The sequence below is a fragment of the Xyrauchen texanus genome, chromosome 30 (assembly GCF_025860055.1).
Source record: "Xyrauchen texanus isolate HMW12.3.18 chromosome 30, RBS_HiC_50CHRs, whole genome shotgun sequence".
Taxonomy (NCBI): Eukaryota; Metazoa; Chordata; class Actinopteri; order Cypriniformes; family Catostomidae; genus Xyrauchen; species Xyrauchen texanus.
Window position 1 is genome coordinate 19,234,936 of NC_068305.1, and position 18,966 is coordinate 19,253,901.

Below are 18,966 nucleotides of genomic sequence, written 5' to 3' on the forward strand. Positions count from 1 at the left end.
AGGACGCGTACTTCCACGTCTCAATTCTGCCATGACACCGACCCTTCTTTCGGTTCGCGTTCGGTGGCCAGGGGTTTCAGTACAAAGTCCTCCCCTTCGGCCTGTCTCTGTCCCCTCGCGTCTTCACGAAGGTCGCAGAGGCGGCCCTGCTACAAGTAGCCGGCATCCGCATTCTCAACTACCTCGACAACTGGCTCATCCTAGCACACTCTCGAGAGTTACTATGCACACACAGAGACCAGGTGCTCTGGCACCTCAGCCGCTTGGGGCTTCAGGTCAACTGGGAAAAGAGCAAGCTCAATCCGGTTCAGAGCATCTATTTTCTCGGGTTGGAGTTAGACTCAGTCTCAATGACAGCACGTCTCACGAGCGAGCATGCTCAGTCGGTGCTGGACTGCCTCGCTTCCTTCAAGCCAGGCACAGAGGTCCCTCTAAAACTTTTCCAGAGGCTCCTGGGGCATATGGCGTCCTCCACGGCGGTCGCGCCGCTGGGGTTGATGCATATGAGACCACTCCAGCACTGGCTCCAGACTCGAGTCCCGAGACAAGCATGGCACCACGGCACGCATCGGGTAAGGATCACCCCCGCCTGCCTCAAAACACTCCGACCCTGGGCAGACCTCTGCTTTTTACAGGCAGGGGTGCCCCTGCAGCAGGTGTCCCGACGTGTTCTGGTCACAACCGACACCTCCCGGTCCGGGTGGGGTGCCTTGTGCAGCGGGCACGCAGCAGCGGGCCGTTGGAAAGGGGCCCCGCTGCGTTGGCACATCAACTGTCTGGAGTTGCTGACCGGCCTTCTTGCTCTCAGGAAGTTCCTCCCATTAGTTCGGGACAGACATGTCCTCGTGAGATCGGACAGCACCACAGTGGTGGCGTACATAAACCGCCAAGGCGGCATACGCTCCCGCCACATGTCACAACTCGCCCGCCGTCTCGTCCTATGGAGCCAGCAGCGACTCAAGTCGCTGTGTGCCACTCACATCCCCGGCAAGCTCAACGTCGTAGCGTACGCGCTATCACGACAACGCCTGCCCGGCGGGGAGTCGAGGCTTCACCCCCAGTCGGTCCAGCTGATTTGGGAACGGTTTGGCAAGGCCCAGGTAGACCTGTTCGCCGCCCAGGAAACCTCCCACTGCCCGCTCTGGTACGCCTTTACAGAGGCTCCCCTCGGGACAGACGTGCTGGCACACAGCTGGCCCTCGGGGCTGCGCAAGTACGCATTTCCCCCACTGAGCCTTCTTGCACCGGTGCTGTGCAAGGTCAGGGAGGACGAGGAGCAAGTCACATTGGTGGCCCCCTACTGGCCCACTCGGACTTGGTTCTCGGAACTCAGGCTCCTCGCGACAGCTCCTCCCTGGCGAATTCCTCTGAGAAAGGACCTCCTCTCTCAGGGACGGGGCATGCTCTGGCACCCGCGCCCAGACCTCTGGAACCTCCACGTCTGGTCCCTGGACGGGACGCGGAAGAGCTAGCCGGCTTACCGGCGACCGTTGTGAAAACAATCAACCAAGCCAGAGCCCCCTCTACCAGGCACCTTTACGCCCTAAAGTGGCGCTTGTTCGCAGATGGTGTTCTTCCCGAGCCGAAGACCCGCAGAGATGCGCGATTAGGTCAGTGCTTCTGTTCCTACAGGAGAGGCTGGACAGGAGGCTGTCCCCGTCCACCCTCAAGGTGTATGTTGCCGCTATTGCCGCCCACCACGATCCTGTAGATGGCAAGTCTTTGGGCAAGCACGACCTGATCCTTAGGTTCCTGAGAGGCGCCCGGAGGTTGAATCCCTCCCGGCCAGGCCTAGTTCCCTCCTGGGATCTCTCGGTAGTCTTGGCAGGACTCCAGAGACCTCCCTTCGAGCCGCTTGAATCAATTGGACTCAGGGCCCTCTCTCTTAAGACGGCCCTGCTGATCGCGCTCGCCTCTATCAAGAGGGTCGGGGACCTGCAAGCGTTCTCTGTCAGCGACACTTGCCTGGAGTTCGGTCCAGCAGATACGTCTGTGATCCTAAGACCGCGACCGGGCTATGTGCCCAAGGTTCCTACCACACCCTTCCGAGATCAGGTAGTGAACCTGCAAGCGGTGCCCCGGGAGGATGCAGACCCAGCCCTTGCGTTGCTATGTCCAGTGCGTGCCCTGCGCATTTACCTGGACCGCACACAGAGCACCAGACGCTCTGAGCAGCTCTTTGTCTGCTTTGGGGGACGGCAGAAAGGGAATGCCGTCTCCAAACAGAGGCTCGCCCACTGGGTTTTCGACGCCATCACACTGGCTTATCACACCCTACCCTTGCGGGTCCGAGCTCACTCAACAAGGGGTGTTGCTTCCTCGTGGGCACTGGCCAAGGGCACCTCCCTAGCAGACATCTGTAGTGCCGCGGGTTGGGCAACACCCAACACCTTCGCAAGGTTTTACAACCTCCGCGTTGAGTCGGTTGCGTCTCGTGTTTTGTCAGGTCAGAGCCCGTAGAACTCGGTAACACGTAGACCGACCGGCCGGGTGGATCGCTTGCGCCCAGCGCCCTTTTCCTGACGTCAAGGTAAAGTAGTGCACCTTCTTCCCAGGGCGCCCCACTCCGAGTTGGGACCCTGGTCGATTCCTCCCCAGCCCTCCGTGTCTGCGGTTCAGCGAAGGAACTCGCCAACCCAAGCCACTGCGGGTACCCTGATGGCTACCCTGTACTGGTATAGGTGCTCCACAGGTAAGGCCTCCTGCTCGGACTCCTCCTGTCTGTAATTCCACGGTTCTGTCCCCTTACGAGCAGACCCCCGTGTCTCCCTTAGGCAGTTACAGCTGCCCCGGTCGCCGTGCTGTAGCAACTCCCCCCTTTCGAGGCTGGATCTACCACCGCACCATACTTTCCACACGAGTCCTAAGACGGCCGTGTGACGTGTCTACCACTTTTCCTCCCCAAGAAAAAGGGCAGGTATGGTCTCCGCAGGGTCTGGGTAAGACCCCCTTCCCTATATGCGTGTAAGGGCCCCGGCCGTGATTGCTCTATGCGAGAAACATAGAGAGAAAAGAAGGCCCAGCCAGGCTGGTCCGTTCCCATGTTGGCAAACATCGACTTGTTCCCCTCCCAGGGTAACTAGAAGGGTTCCGATGTTCTTATGGGGCATTGGGGAAGGGTACGTGCAGCCAGGTAAAGCAGACGATGCACGGCACTAGATGAAATCCCTGCCCGCCTCTGTATCAGCGGTTCACTTACACGGTTCAGAGCATGGCAAGATTGGAATGGGTCCCCTAGTGTCGCTTCTCCGACACAACGTGGATAGAGCGACAGAAGGGGAACGTTTGGTTACGTATGTAACCTCTGTTCCCCGAGGGAGGGAACGACACGCTGTGTCTTTCCTCCGCCATGTCGCTGAACCGAGCCACTGTTGTGGCCGGACCATCCCGGCTCCTCAGAAAAATCCTGACTAAACTTCCGTATTTGCCCCGCTTAAATACCCGTATGCGGGGGCGGGGTATGCAAATACTGACTGCCAACTCTCATTGGCCCTTTTCAATAGGTCAGAGGTGAATATCGGCGCTCGAGAGAGACCCCTAGTGTCGCTTCTCCGACACAACGTGTCGTTCCCTCCCTCGGGGAACGGAGGTTACATACGTAACCAAACGTTTAATTATGAGATTTTTCCCAACTTTCAATTACCTAACTTAATATTTTGAATGAAATATCAAAAGGATAAACAATAAAGACATATATTTTTCACAGCCTTCTTTGCTCATGTTTATCAAGGGTGCCAATATTGTTGCCAATATTGTTTGTCCACCACCATTGCATCTTTTTCCTATACAATTTATTTTGTGTTCTTACAAAAAGAAAAGTCATGCAGGTTCAGAACAACATGATGATGAGTATATTATGACAGAATTTTCATACTTTTTATAAAGCTTCAGCCTTCGTTATCTGTCATAGTTATGAAAGATTTGCTTGCATCAGTAATTCAGTCTGCCTTTAAAAAATTCCTGGGAGATCCTAGGAAATTATTGATGACAGGGCAGCATTGGGATTGATTGTTAAGTGGACAAATTTGTCTTGCATGAATTCGCTCCATTAGCCAGCTCATTTACAGTCTGGCCCCGGGTGGGAGCAGGCAGCCAGCAGGTATGCAGCCTGGCATTTGGGCTTGGCATCCTCACCAGCTTCACCCACTCAACCCTGAGGGTACCCCGTCTGACCTGTGGATAGCCCCATTTTCACTTCCTCATGGGAGGTCACAAGAGGGACACACAGAATATAGCATGTGTCTATTCAATAATGCAAGTCATCCATCTGGTAATGACAATTTATTATCAGTAAAGATGTCACAGTTCTTTTTTTGCAGAGGCACTGATTTTGACTTCACACTTATGCCTAGAGCCAGGCACTTTTTTTAAAATCCTCTGAGGGGTCAGAAGTACACAGATGCTACCTGGTGTTTTTTTATATTAGAATATATATAACAGTAACACTTTACAATAAGGTTGTGTTTTTTAACATCAGTTACTCAAGTATTTAACATCAACTAACAATGAACAACACTTTTACTACACAATTTTGGATAATGTTAATTTTAACACAAACTAATATATTTTTTAAATTAAAAGTTAACATTAACCACAATTAATAAATAAATGTTGTTAAAAATGTTACTTTTACTTTGGAAGTACATGATACCTAATGCATTAACTAATGTTAACCTTATTGTAAAGAGTTACCATCTTTCCACTACTGAATATAATTAAATGGAACCTTGGATTCTTTCTTATTACACCACTCTCTGGAATACTTGATTCTGATTGATCAATCGTGGCATTCTGTGGTCAAATATTTTTTATAAATGAACACTAAACTATATATTTCACCATTGTCAATGGCAACTAATCTCTTACATTGTTCTTATTTCACATATCACTCTGGACTCTTTCTTAAGTCATAAAAAGTTTTCAGCTCAAATCAATATATTTTATGTCCTTTTATTTAATTGTTAATGAGCCACTAACAGGGAAGATAATGTGCAGTCAGCTGGTCCTTTTGTGAAATAAATTCCTTCAGGAAGGTTTGTGATAATGACTGACCGTACATTATCCTTACACATAGAACAATGTAAAACCCTTTAGTTTACATCACCAAGTTGTTGTTCCTGTTAGATTAAAGTTATATTTTAACTTAACAAAGCACAGGAATTTAGTGTAAATGAAGCTCTTTAAATTTTAGGTTTAATGTGATGCCTGTCTTTGTCAGAACAGTTCCCCTTAATGCTTACTACCAGGAAGGTGCATCAGTTAACGCCAAGGCATCATACTTGATTGTAATTCACACTCATAAACTGTTAACATCAGTATCCAAACACTGCTGTATTCACACACCTAAACACATACTTCATACTGGTCCTTTACCCTTCACTTTTGGAGTAGTCACACACACAATACTAAAGCTATGTTAATACAGGTCCCGTCTTGACATTTATCTCTCACCTCCAAACATATATTGGACCCTCACTCTCCCCAGTTTCCCAGATCACATGCCAGAGTCCGTTCAGCTCAGTGGCACTCTCGGTCGGGTGTGTAATATGTGAGTGTAGAGCCCAGGGTAGTAATGGGTGACAGTGTTGTGATGTGGTCAGCCCCTTCCAGGCAGGAAGGGCAGTGTATTGGTAACACAAATGGGGAAGACCAGAGTTCAACAGTCACATTTAGAGCTTGTCCTGGAGTTATGCTTTTCCAAACTGTCCAGTTCTTTCTCTGTATCTCTCTCTCTTTCTCCAAGTATCCTACAGCTCCCCGATGCTCACTGATCAGACATCATAGGGCCTTGAAATTAAACACATGAAAGAGCTCTTTAAGAATAATTGGATTTGCTTACAGTGGCTTGCCCATCTGACATTGGGCAAGCCAGAGGGCCCTGACATTTTTACGGTTAATTCCGCCCAGTTAAAGGGTCTCAGTGCCGCCGCCTATGTGCCGAACTGGCTGATTGTAATCTGTTTAGAGAACAGCAGACGCTGTGTCATAAATTGCATCAGTGATTTATAGAGAGCCTGTGGGAGTGTCAGGATTCACTGTGTATAGAAGCCAGTGTAAAAAGCTAGAATGTCTGACCATTTGTATCAGATTGTAAGATAAAGTCTCCGGTCCAAATCCTATGAGCTGCCTCACTGTCTAGTGTCTGCACTGGCAGCTACTTTCTAAGGCAGCATCCTTATAACTGAAGTGGAACTTCATAAGTGACTGATTAGAAATGTTCTGCATGGGTAGAAACTTAGAGATACTTGACTAATGATCACAGATGATTCCAGAGAATGATTCCACATTGTGATAAACTAATGATGCAATACACTAATCAGTGCAGAAAATACATAGCACACACAAATATTGGGGAGAAATTGTTGATTTTTTATAAAATGGACTAATTGTTTTATTTAAACCTTTCAGTTTGGTATAAAATCTATTTATTTTTAACATTTCCCTTGACACCGTCTTCCATCATAGATGAAAATTGTCACTAAACCTGTCATAATGCATTCTGATAGTTACTTACCAATGAAGGATCAGACTGATCTCACAGTGAGGTAGGTTGACTTTTCTTTAGATAAAATCGGTCTGTGCTTACCGAAATTTGAAACACTGCCCACAGTGGCCAAAGCAGCAAGTGTAGAACTGGGCATATGGGCACATGTGAGCTCCGTTTTCTTGGTAAAATGTACACGGAGGGGCGCCAGAAGCAAATTGTGAAGCAAGTTGTTTTCAGCTGTACAGGCTGTAATACAGTGAAGATGGATGCATATCTTATAAACTGAACCCTCCAACCCAAACCTAAACCTAACCATCAGTGGACTGAAAATGTAATGTTAGAGGGGGAAAATGCAACATCTTGGTAACTTCTTGATTACTCCCATGCTTCTGACACAATGCACATCCTGTCGTAACACAAAGGAAAGCAAACACACTTGGCCGATGCAAAGTTGTTTGAAAGGAGATTTGTCAGTGAGTGGGCGTAATGTGTCCTATCTTAGGGTACTGGATCTCTCGGAAACAACATGCCGACTTCCCAGGTGATTATGTTGGAAGGGTACATGCGATACTGCCTTAGAGTTTAGTCAAATTTATGTCTTTTGAAGCGAAACGCTAGGTGTGTGTAAGAGGAATACTTTTTTTACTAAAAATGTTTGCGTCCGGCCAGCTGTGGTATGCACGTTCATGAGGGTGGAGTTCAAACTGTCTCTCATGTGATGTAAGCGTGTTGGCCTGTCGATATCATCAGATCCCTCGGCTGTTATGATATCAGCAGGGGAACATTTTTTACTGCACACCCTCAATATTTTGAGTGACTCAATGTGTGTATTGAGTAAGCGAGCAGCCATTGCTTCAGTTGATCAGTATCATTGATAGGGAATCTGTGAAAAGTTAGTCTTTCCTCTTACGATGATACCTGCTGACATTTTCTAACATTCTTACGTTTTTCAGTAGGTTGAGGCGTCCAGGATAAGCACACACAAGCATAATTTTGGAAAAGAACCTGACACAAATACAAATCTTCGCCAAACCAAATGCAAAACCAATTCAGCATCTGTATAACATTCCTCCTCTGTTGTAAACAATACAGCACTTCCGTATTTCACGTGTCCGTACTCACATGAACTTGCCAGCATGCGAGGCTGTGTGACCTCGATTCTCGTGAAGGTGCATACCACAGCTGGCTGGAAGCAAACATTTTGTAGTAAAAAAGTTTTAAATGTTCATCTATGTTTTACACATACCTAGCATTTCACTTCAGAAGACATGAATTAATCCATTGGAGTTGTATGGGTTACTTTTATGATGACTATATGTGCCTTTTGGAGCTTAAAAGTTTGGCACATATTCACTTTCATTTTATGGACCTAAAGAGCTGAAATATTCTTCCAGAAATCTTCGTTGGTGTTCTGCTGAAGAAATAAAGTCTTACACATCTGGGATGGCATGAGGTAAATCATGAGAGAACTTTTTGGGTTCACTATTCCTTTAAATAGCACGGAGATAAAATTACTACTCCCTGACAGATACAAGTGAAATAGGTGTCCTGAGAAACTGCACGCTGTGGTCTCTGTGGTTCATACAAAACCAAAACTCCCTCGAAAAAAGTAACAGGGAAGCCATACAGAAACATTGACACACGACGACTGGAGCGAAACAATCCAGTACAGGACAGCATACACAAGGAGATAATAAAGGGAGAGAAATAAAACAGGTTAACAAGGGACAGATCAAACCATTGTACAAATAATGAGGAGACAATGAGGCGGGGTGACACGCAAGACTGAGAGACATTTGCCAATACAGAAACTAAACAAAACCACGTGCTCTCACAGACACAAACACCCGAATAAGACGAGCGCATAATGCCAGAGACAAAGACAACACCCACTCATGCTAATCAACAGACAAGACGGGGACATTTGTGCAAGGGTTTGGTCACAGAATAACAGGCACCAAGACCGAAGCGGCCGAACCTCAGCAAATGTCAACGGATCATGACCCGGACACACAGCACAAAGCGAGCACAATGCGAATCACGCCCGAAGGTCACAAGAGACAAACACAAAACAACTGACATTAGTGCATGCTGCAAGGATGACATAAGAGCAATGCACTCATGCCAATATTCAACAAGACAAGAGAAGGCAGGACAAAGCCAAAAGGGCGAGCCATGTATTCTCACATAGACTAAACAAAACACTAAACAGGGGTGTCAGACAACAAAAACACAACCAACGTAAGTGGCTGAACTCTGACAGGCTAGCATTGGGTTTGCTGACTTGCCATTGGAGGGCAGTATTTTAGTCAATGGGGTCTGTATAATGCTATGGCCAATCCTGCGTTCCATTAAGTTCAAAAAGTCTGAATTTCCAACTAACTACTTAGAAAGTGCAATAGAATGACACTTGAAGTCAGACTTCAAACTTCGAAACTTGTGCGGAAATCTAGAACTTATTTTGCTGAGATGCTGGTGTGTAACGTCATGCAAACCCAAGGAGATTTACACCGTTATAATAAATAAAGTGCACCAGTGAGTCAAAGATCCTACATTACATAATAATACAACTTGTTTAGCCAATGTTTGCAGAGACTGGTGTGAATAATACGGTAAATTGTACTCTCTTTTGATAACTGTACACCTCTAAATCAAATGCTAGCACTGCATAGAATCATTTATTCTCCAAAATTGTATTGTTAGCTTATGACAGCATTGCATTTTTGTTATCTTATATGTCATCTTCTGAGTACCGGACAATGGAATGCCTAAATGGTCAGAGATCAAGTAGGAATATCCTAGATCTGACCTTGGATTAAACGCAGTGAGGTCAGACAAAATTTAGTGAAATAGCTAAGTTTGAGTTCAACACCTTAAAAGCATGTTAAATGACAGTATTTTAAGTTTGATTTTATAATAGATGATCTTACTATATGTCATGGTTTTGGGGTCCCCAATAAAACCCAGTGCTCTCCATGGGGTCCCCTTGGTTCCTCTTGGCTGCCCTTGAAGAATGAAGCTTGAACTTACTGCTCATGTCCTCTGCCTCGCTAATTTTTAGCAACATCCACATTCAGCTCAGCTCTTGTGTTTTTATTATTTTAAGATCATCTACATTTCTCAATCCCTGCAAGCAGAGGCCTCCAGTACATAGTGTGTGCTTTAGATTCAGCTGAAAGCAATTTCACTTCCATGGCTGAAGATTTGTAAGTGTAATAGTCTCACATGGGTTGTAGATCTGTGCCTCTTCCCAAGACTATTCTCTCTGCAAGGCCGCTCAGGGGTGATTGTGTTTTCCAGTAATGTGTTGGATAATCCTAATGCTAGAGTTATGTTGAGGGTGTGTGCCAGAGCCAGGACACTGGTGCATAGAGCTGATCTGGCCAGAACAGACTCCGTTCAGTTCATCTCCTCTGCCTGCCAGAACACTGCAGATGGATGATGTGGGCTGCCACTCCTAATGAGTTACCACAAAGGAAGCCCCTTTCTCAGCATGTACAGTACAGTTACAGTAACTCTCTCTCTCTCTCTCTCTCTCTCTCTCTCTCTCTCTATTCCTCCTCCTCCTCTCTTCCTTAGCAGATTAATTAGCAGCAAGGAAGTACTCTCTCTGAGTCCTGGGGGAGATCTCACCAGGGAGGCGTTGTCACTGCCTAGCTTTCCTGCACTTTAGTTTGTGTTTTTATGCTAGTATGTGTATTTGTGTGCTACCTCCTGTGGGTTGGGGTGTATATTTATACAGTATTGCGGCTGAATGTGAAGCTGCATTTGCATATGCAGTATTCACCAATAAATTTACAAGTATACCATAAATTAAAGGGATACTTCACCTAAACATCTAACTTTTGGTATCATTTACTTACCCTTATGTTGTTTCCAAACCCATATGACGTTCTATCTTTTTTTCCCGTGGAACACAAAAGGGGATGTTAGGCTGTATGTTAGTATCAGTCACCATTCACTTTCATTGTCTGGAAAAAAGATGCAATGAAAGTGAATGATTCCACACAAACTAGAAGAAAAAAGTCGGACAGGTTTTCTAAGATTTCCTAAGAGTGTAAATGCAGCATAACACTATGAAGGGAGCTCTTTTTCATTTCCATTTCCCATTTGTGCAATTTGCTTAACAATTCAGATCATTCAAGCCTATTTCACTAAAGCTTACTGTCCCAAAATTCCCTAAATATTTGGCTTGCATCATTGCGGTATTCATTGTAAGGTCACCAGAAGTCTTTTGGGGGGAAGCTCTAAACATCTAGCCATCATAACTGTGACATAAATAGCAGTCTGTCTTCAGGGGACACACTGGAGGCAGACCAAGGTCATTCTCATTTCAGAACATTCCTTTCTTTTTCCCCTCCCCCCTGTACAACTAATTAATGTTTTATATTAGTCTCTTTAAAATTTGCCTAAAATAGTGCTGGTGTTTGATGTTTAAATTCAGTCACCGGGAAATGTAAGCTAAGCATTTCATCAAAACACAGGGCTTCTTTAGCCTCAGTAGTGAAGGTCTCAGTCTCAGAATTCAGTGCTTTAGATATGCCTCAGTAACCTACAGTGGGGTGAGAGTGAAGGAGAGGACAGGATTTATGCTTCATATTTTAATATTTTTAGAAGGAAAATGATGAGCTCTTGAAAGCTTTCCAGCTTTTGTCAGTGAAAGAGCTGGTGTGAAGAAGGATGAAATTTGAAAATAATTTGATCTGTATTTGTGTTGTTTTTTTGTTGACTGCTTTTATGAGGCTTTTTTACGTAATCTCTGTGTTTTGGAAAATATTTCTGCAATTCACTATAAGTCTTGTACTCACAGATAATTATTTTACCTTTTTTACCTTTGCTACGTTTCTTTTTTTAGGCTCCGCCCCTTAATATCATCCACACCAAAGAAGAAGAGAACACCAGCCTTACTGGTAGGTTAAATGAAGACTCTTCTGAAGTACTGTTAAAGTTAATATTATATGTTTATGTTCTATGTAAAGGAGATGTGCAATTTCCCCCCTTCTTCAATTGGTCGGACAAACTGATAGTCCCCCCAAACTCACACCATTGGTTGAGGCAATGTTGCTTCATTAGGCTGGTTGGGATGCTTAAACAAACCGAGCAGTGTTTTAAAAATGCCACAAACCTACAAATTAGTAACAGTTGTCTCTACATATTAAAATAGTATAAGAAAAAGTATTTTAGCATAAAAACAAATCACACTCGTTAAGTGTTCACAAACTTTTTTATCCTTTAACTGTGAAGAAATTATTATTGATTTGAAAAGGTAAATCTATTTATGTCTCCATGTTCCTCTTTAAAAACAGAGCATTGGCTGAAAATGTATGTTCAAGCTTATCTTTATACTCTTAATGCAATTATAAAGATTAAATCAACAGTATTCTTGTGTTTACCTCATTTCATATCCAAGTTTCTAATGAGATTAACGAATGGCATCTCAGTGTAGAACTGTTTGCGGTCTATTTTCTTGTTAACCTAATGAGCAATATTTAATGAATATCAACTTAGTAGAGGTCAAATTAAATTGACCTTGCTCAACCATGCTAGCCCTTCTGGACTTCAGCGGTAAATCCATCACAATAATCAAATAATTCAATGGTAAATGTCACGGAAGTAAGTGTTGACCAGCACATTCCACAATACAGGGTAAATTCGGCATATGTATTTAATCTAAAGTCAATATCTATGATAAGGTTTAAGCCACAAAAGTTTATGGATTGGCGCTGTGCTCTCTGGGTCTAAGTGCCCCTTAACCATATTGTCAGACTTACTGTAAATAAGCAGCAGTGTGGCTTGCATTTAACCATATTAATGTGCATTCACAAGAGAGTTAGGGAAAGAGACAAAATAGCTGTTGTTAGGAAAAAGCAAGAGCATAATAATATCTGGAATCAACTGTGATCTCACTGTGAAGTAACCCCCCACTGTCCCATCCAGGTTGCTGCAGAGCGGCTTTTGTCATTGACTGCAGAGACATTCTGATATTAGTCTGTTACATAATGTATTATGCATTTCTGAGAGAGATGCAGAGGATAGTCATTCTTAACATAGATCATTAGCAGTTATATCTTATTTCCCTCAAAACAAAATAGCAGTGCTTCATACAGTGATTTCGACATGCGTAAGGCATGTGGTAAAGACATGTAGTATTCTATAGAAAAACACTGGATGAAAACTAAACTGAAACAATAAAATTGCTCTAAAATATTAACAAAACAAAAAATTATTTTTTTAATTTATTTTTTTACAGAGAATGATTTATTAATAAATTTTCAAATCAGTGTTGGATGGTCTAATTTAACCTCATGCAACCTGGCGTCCTTCTGCGTGGCTGTGTTTTTTGTCTTCGGTATACATAATTTAATTCCATTTAAACCAAAGGGTTAAACTTTTAATGGATAGAGTCATGTTACAAAACAACAACATGGCACCGATCACAGCAGAGTTTGTCTTTGGGAGAAACACCAACAAAACTACATCTGATAAACATGTTTGAGTCATAAGTTTAGGGTCTCTAATTTCATCCGATATGCCATTTTTATTTATTTATTTTTTTCATTTTGAGCGATTTATTGTTAAACTGCACAATGTAAAACACAATGAATATTGACGTGGACTGCAAGGCTATTTTTCCCTTAGAAATTCTATATTCACTTTGCATAATCACATTGAGAATCAATCAAAGTTTGCTTTCAGATTTTTCTGGGGGGTTTTAGGATGAAAATAAGATTTTGAGACCAATGCAGACAGACAGCACAATGGAGGTTAAGTCATTCACTAAATAGGGAGCAAGGGAGCATCCTATAGCTTTCCTATGCAGCTAAGTGCATTCACTCCAAAAATCTTACCAAAAATTCAGTTTCAGGCTGCAGATGTTTGGACCACTCAGTATGGTTAGCAGACATGGGGCAATGGTAATCAGCACTTAGATTCAGAATTTACTATTTATAATTTTTATTTGAACATGGTTGGCAGTGATTGGACAATGCTGGCCATTAATTGTATCTGAAGTAATACTAAAAGTATGCACATTTCTGATTGGTAAAATACTTCAGCACTGGCTATCACTAGTTTATTTGATTGCGCAAAGGGAGAATATTGAGACTTTGTTGACAAAGTAGAAAAAACTTTGTAACATAAAATTAAAGTCAAATAATTGTTATTTATATAGTTTTTTTTTTACATTTGTGCTTTTTATACATTGTTTCAAAGCAATTTTAATGTCTGTAAAAAACATGTAATGTCTGTAAAATCTGAAAAACATGAATAATCGACTCTCCAGAAAACAAACATTGACATAGCTTGGCATTATTTAAAATTTCACAACTTACTCCTGCTGTCCCGATACGAGGACATCATTTGTTTTAGGAAACTATTTGATCTAATATCTTCTTTATTTTCTTTCATGTTTTCTATGTTCTAATAGTTACAAATCAAAAAAGAAATGGAAAGTGCTCACAGCAGTCATGCTCAGGTCTCAGGAGGTTAATAAATCTTCGATGCCTGGCTTTACACTATCAATGTATTCTGTCAAAAAACAATCCAAAACCGTCTTGACCATCTGATTGAGTGTAAACCAAACAACCTCAATTAGTTTGTTGCATTTTCTGTATCATCTGTCTCGTCATAGGCAGGTATTTGTGGTGCTGTATTATAAGGAATAAAAACTTCTCTAGAAATAGAATTTTTTTCAAAGATATAAATTAATATTACAAAACAAAATAAAAACTAGTAAAAATGTCAAAGCTTTAATAGCCCCGTTTCAAGTGCATCTCATGTTCTTAATGAGATCACTGGCCCAGCCCAGATTCTCCAGCCATCAGGCCTCTGTATGTCCACAGGTGAGCTGCAGGTTATTGTACAGGCCTCTGCCAATCTTGGCAGTCCCTCTAGGACCCTGCTGTTGCTGTTACCCTTTAACTGGCACTGCCTGATGTACAGTCTCATGGTACAGCAACAAATCTGTGCTATAATTACCACTGAGACTGTCATGCTCTTCCTTGGTTTTTCACAACATGATCATTGATTTAGGCCTCTTCTTCCCCTGAAGCAGTACTTCCTTAGTCAGATGGGAGATGTTGGCCTGATTTGGTCTTTTTCTTTTTTGCTCACTGTCATTGCATTTCCTTCAACTATGCTTTTTCTGCTTTATTGGAAAGTGACAGGAAATATTTGGGCTGAGATAGAGAGAACGGGATTGTGACCTGATCTTCTCTCAAGCTAGATTCAAACCTGCATCATCCACATGACCACCAAGGCTAAACATGTCAAATGCACATATGCTAACCACTGCAACATGGCTCATATGAAGAAGCAGTTTTGAACATTGTCACTTTGGAGGAATGTTTAGTTTATAAACAGTGACGTGTCCCAGTGCTGGTGTATAAATGGTGCGTTCACAACATGTCAGAATTACAATAATTACTAGATTCCAACTTGTAAACAACGTTTACATCTTTGTAGAATTTGAAATCACACTTTCTGGAATCTTTGACTTTGCTGTCTTGGCGTCATGTAAAAAGAAACAAAATGGCAGCTGGCTCTACAGGTAAAGGTCATGACATAGTTCTGTTTGATTTGACGTATTATTTTAGCCACTGTTACCTTATCCTGGTGTGCATTCTTAGTTCTTTAATATTTGTCAAGGACATATAGAGGTAAATTAATGAATTATTGTAGCAGTGCTGGGTAGATTACTTCTGTAATGTAATTTGGTACTTATTACAGTACAAATTACAACCAAAATTGTGTAATTCTTTTATTACACTTTTTATGTTATTAAACTAAATACATTCGTATTACATTTTAATTACTCATTGCATGTCATGCTAAATCTAATCATTAACTTATGTATTACATACTTATTAACCCTCCTTTCATTAAACATTAGTAAACATAAAATCAAACAACAACTTGCTATTGGTCATTCACTGAGTAAAACAAAAATGTTTCCTTGAATCTCTGTTCTGCCATATCATACTTACAGTAATTGCGACACGACACGAATGCAGCCCTAATATCAGCAATGTTGGAATGCCCAATCAGATTAAAAGACCAGAACGAATTATTGTGTGATAACAAACTGCCCTTTTTTAATATGATTAATTTCAGGTCACTCCAAGCATCACCATGATGTTGCCTCCTGCAGCCCCAGAGCCCCCTCCTGCCCCCACCCCTCCCCCAGTGATGGAGAGTGGGCCTGTGGCATATGAGGAACCCGCTGATGAAGAGGAGGAAAATGAGGAGGAGATGGAAGAGCCTTGTGTTAGCGCCATGCAGCTGATGGGTGTAGATGGTCAGTATGTCACAGCAGCGCTGTAGCTGTGACAAGGATAATGAAGTCACGGTTTAAGGGTTCAGTGATCAAGAGTTTCCAAGAATAGTTCCAATCACTAGATCTTGGTTTTGGAATATTGTGTAATATTAAGTGGTCCGTAACTCTCCAGCACTTTGTGGCAGACTGCATTTGGAGTATTTTTCATCATGATAAACTACATCTATCCCTTCTACTATGCATTTCATATATCTACAAATACTTTCTAATCTCTTAAGTGTCCTAGTAGCAGTCTAACTTCTTATCTAATCTTCAATGTTATCTCTTATTTACCATTTATCCAGAAATCCCTGCATACATTAAAATATTTTTCTTTACAGACTATGGCTGTGAAGCTGAAGAAGAGGAGGTATTCTAGTCTGAAGCAATTCTCCCGTTCATCAAAATCATCTTTGAGTAGATTTCATGTGCATTTCATCTGCTTAAACTCTGACCCCTTTACCTGTAAAGCGAGAAGACAAGATACATTTGACATAGCTATTATACAGTATGTTGCACATTTATTAAAGGTCACCCCCGTACCATGCATGATATGACTCATTGAACTCCGAGTCAGTTCTGTATGAGAGAAGGTGGCCCGGCAGCTTTAGAATGACAAACAGCAGTAGGTAAGACCATTTTAGCACTTTGCCAAAAGATAAATATTCTGCTATCATTATAATGCCCTGCAAATCCAAAATGCAGTAATTACACGAATACTTTGAAAAGTCTACCCAAATGTGGATTTTACAGAATAATCTCACTGTATTTTCTCAGAATCTAAGCATAGTTGACCTAAACCCATCTGTCACAGGACAGATCGTAGTCTAAGACACGGATTCGGACATAACTCAATATTGACAAAATGTGTTGCTACTTCGTTTTGCCTTTTAAGGGCAATATTCAAGAGACAGTAACCATTGAGTAAGTTCCTGGCGGTGCCTCAGATAATATGTTGTTTCCCAGTGAAGTACAAAATTTAAATATACAGTAGGAACACCAGCTGGATGACAGCTGTAAATTGATTAAATAATGTCATTTCAAGCTACAGGAGGCATACAGTAGCACTGTATCTCACGAACAAAGAGTAGTGTACCAAAACAGTGGATCATAATGGTTTCTTTGAACCAGAGGTAGCCATTTCTACTAGTAACACTCGCAGCTCAATTTGTTTAACTGATACCAATTGATTTTCTGATTTTGTAATGTTTTACTATTTATGTTGTGGTTATTTTATGATGCATTTATCTGCTGAAACCAGAGGATCTCAATGTCTGTATATATGAACATACAGCAGTATTTTGTCAAGTACACTGTTATATTTCCTATTTGCATTAAATGGTAAATGTTCACCCGCGACCCTGTACACAGGATAAGCGGTTGACGATGGATGGATGGATGGATGGATGGATGGATGGTAAATGTTCATATTTGTTGTTTTCTAGTGATACATATTGATGTGTAATATAATGTATTGTACTGCAATGTTATGGCTAAAAAAATTAAAAAAAGTAGAATTATTGTTATTTAATAATTAACTAGGAAGGGAAACTAGTGATTAGAACATTTGCATGAATGTAAATAAATTTGTGTTTTCTTAAAAAGGTTGACCTCCTTGAAACTCCTCTAAAGTGTGTTTGTGTGCAGGTATGTGTGAAAGGCATAGTTAGGCATAATAATAGTTATGAGCACAACAATTTAGTGCACTCTGAATGCGTTTGACCTTATAAGATGGTCAACCTGAACAATTTCCATTTGCCTTTTTATGTTTTGTTTAATATTGTCAAGGCTTACATTAATAATTCAGTTTCCCCGTAGGCTGTTACAATATATTAAATTAATTTTCACGGCCGCTTTCTCTCCTGAATTTCCTCCTTTTCTTGTCTCTTTTCATCTTTTACAAGACAAGCAACTACTGTACAGTCTCTTACAACATACAGTAAAATACCCCAGACTCTCAGATGTGTGTTTGTGCAACCCTACCCATGTTGCAAGTGTGTTTGTGTGATACCATCTCTAATGTCTCATATCAGATTTGTTCAGGAGTCATGTTCAGGTTGGTTCCAGACTGTGATTTATCACTCTTTCCTGAATTTCATTATCAGAATTGATCTTTATGTCTTTGTGCCACTGTGAATTGAGCAAAAACCACACAAACTCAAACATATGAATCCCTTTTTCATTTGTGAGTAACGAAAACGGCAAATTGTATAGATTTTTACAAGACAGAGGGGCAGATGAATGTAATGGGCTTTGCCTGTGGCTCATCTACCCTTACATAGCTCATCACAAGATATCTCATAAGGACAGAAGTGAGTTTCAGTTGAGCCATTTGCCCCCTACATAACCAAATAACCATTAGTCTCCTTGTGTGAAAGGCTGTATTCATGCTCAGTAGTGTGTAGCAACCTGGAGCTTAAAGCCCTTAATGTGGGTGATTCCAGTATAGTGCATGTGTTTGCTTTTGAGAGCACTGAGTAGTTATTGCCCATTTAACCCGCTCTAGTGATCAGACTGAAAGGTAATAGGACAGTATAATTGTCTGGTTCTGCAGTGCTGCAGCCTGTCACTCACATTAGATTTGATTTGTCCACAGACGCAGACTTGGTGTGCCCTTACACTTCAACTATATCAGATTCAGTTCTTCAAAGCATCGAGTTCAAATTGCTTCTCACTCGGTCTGGCTGCAGACCTGCTCTGGTTTCAGCTGGGCTGGTATATTAATCACACAGCCCTCTCTGAGCAGGGCCAACACTGTGATTTTAACGTCCATAAACTAACTGAAAGGGATTACGGGACTGTGGTTTCTTAATTACTGTCCTTAATATATATTTTAGTTATACTACTTCTCCTGTGACATACTATTGCTTTTAGGGTTTGAATGAACCAAACCCTAACGTTAAGTATTAAACATAAGCACATAACTCATTATGCATAGTTTGTGCTACAGATATGAATGATACCTCAAGTTGTGCGGGTTAAGGAGAGCTGTGCTTTAGATATTTAGTTTGAAGAATTTTCTTGGCTATTGGACTTACAATCGTTACCTGGCAAGTGAGCTCTCGACTTGTGCCAGTAGGCAACTACCTAACAACCACCAAGAACAAGTGTTAATGTATTCTGCATTACAGAACCAGATTACATAAATCAAGGACTGAAATTAGAT

The 18,966-nt window shown here is 42.0% G+C and overlaps 1 protein-coding gene across 1 annotated transcript in view; it reads left to right on the forward strand.

Annotated features, from left to right (window-relative positions):
- LOC127623556 (transcription factor IIIB 90 kDa subunit-like) overlaps window positions 1-17,622 on the forward strand; it is a 90,314-nt gene extending 72,692 nt beyond the window's left edge. The window contains exons 17-19 of the mRNA XM_052097943.1: window positions 11,343-11,397; window positions 15,599-15,782; window positions 16,142-17,622. Coding sequence (XP_051953903.1) covers window positions 11,343-11,397; window positions 15,599-15,782; window positions 16,142-16,179 — 277 coding nt within the window. The 3' untranslated portion in view covers window positions 16,180-17,622. The remainder of the gene's footprint in view (window positions 1-11,342; window positions 11,398-15,598; window positions 15,783-16,141) is intronic.
- The last annotated feature ends 1,344 nt before the right edge of the window (window positions 17,623-18,966 follow it).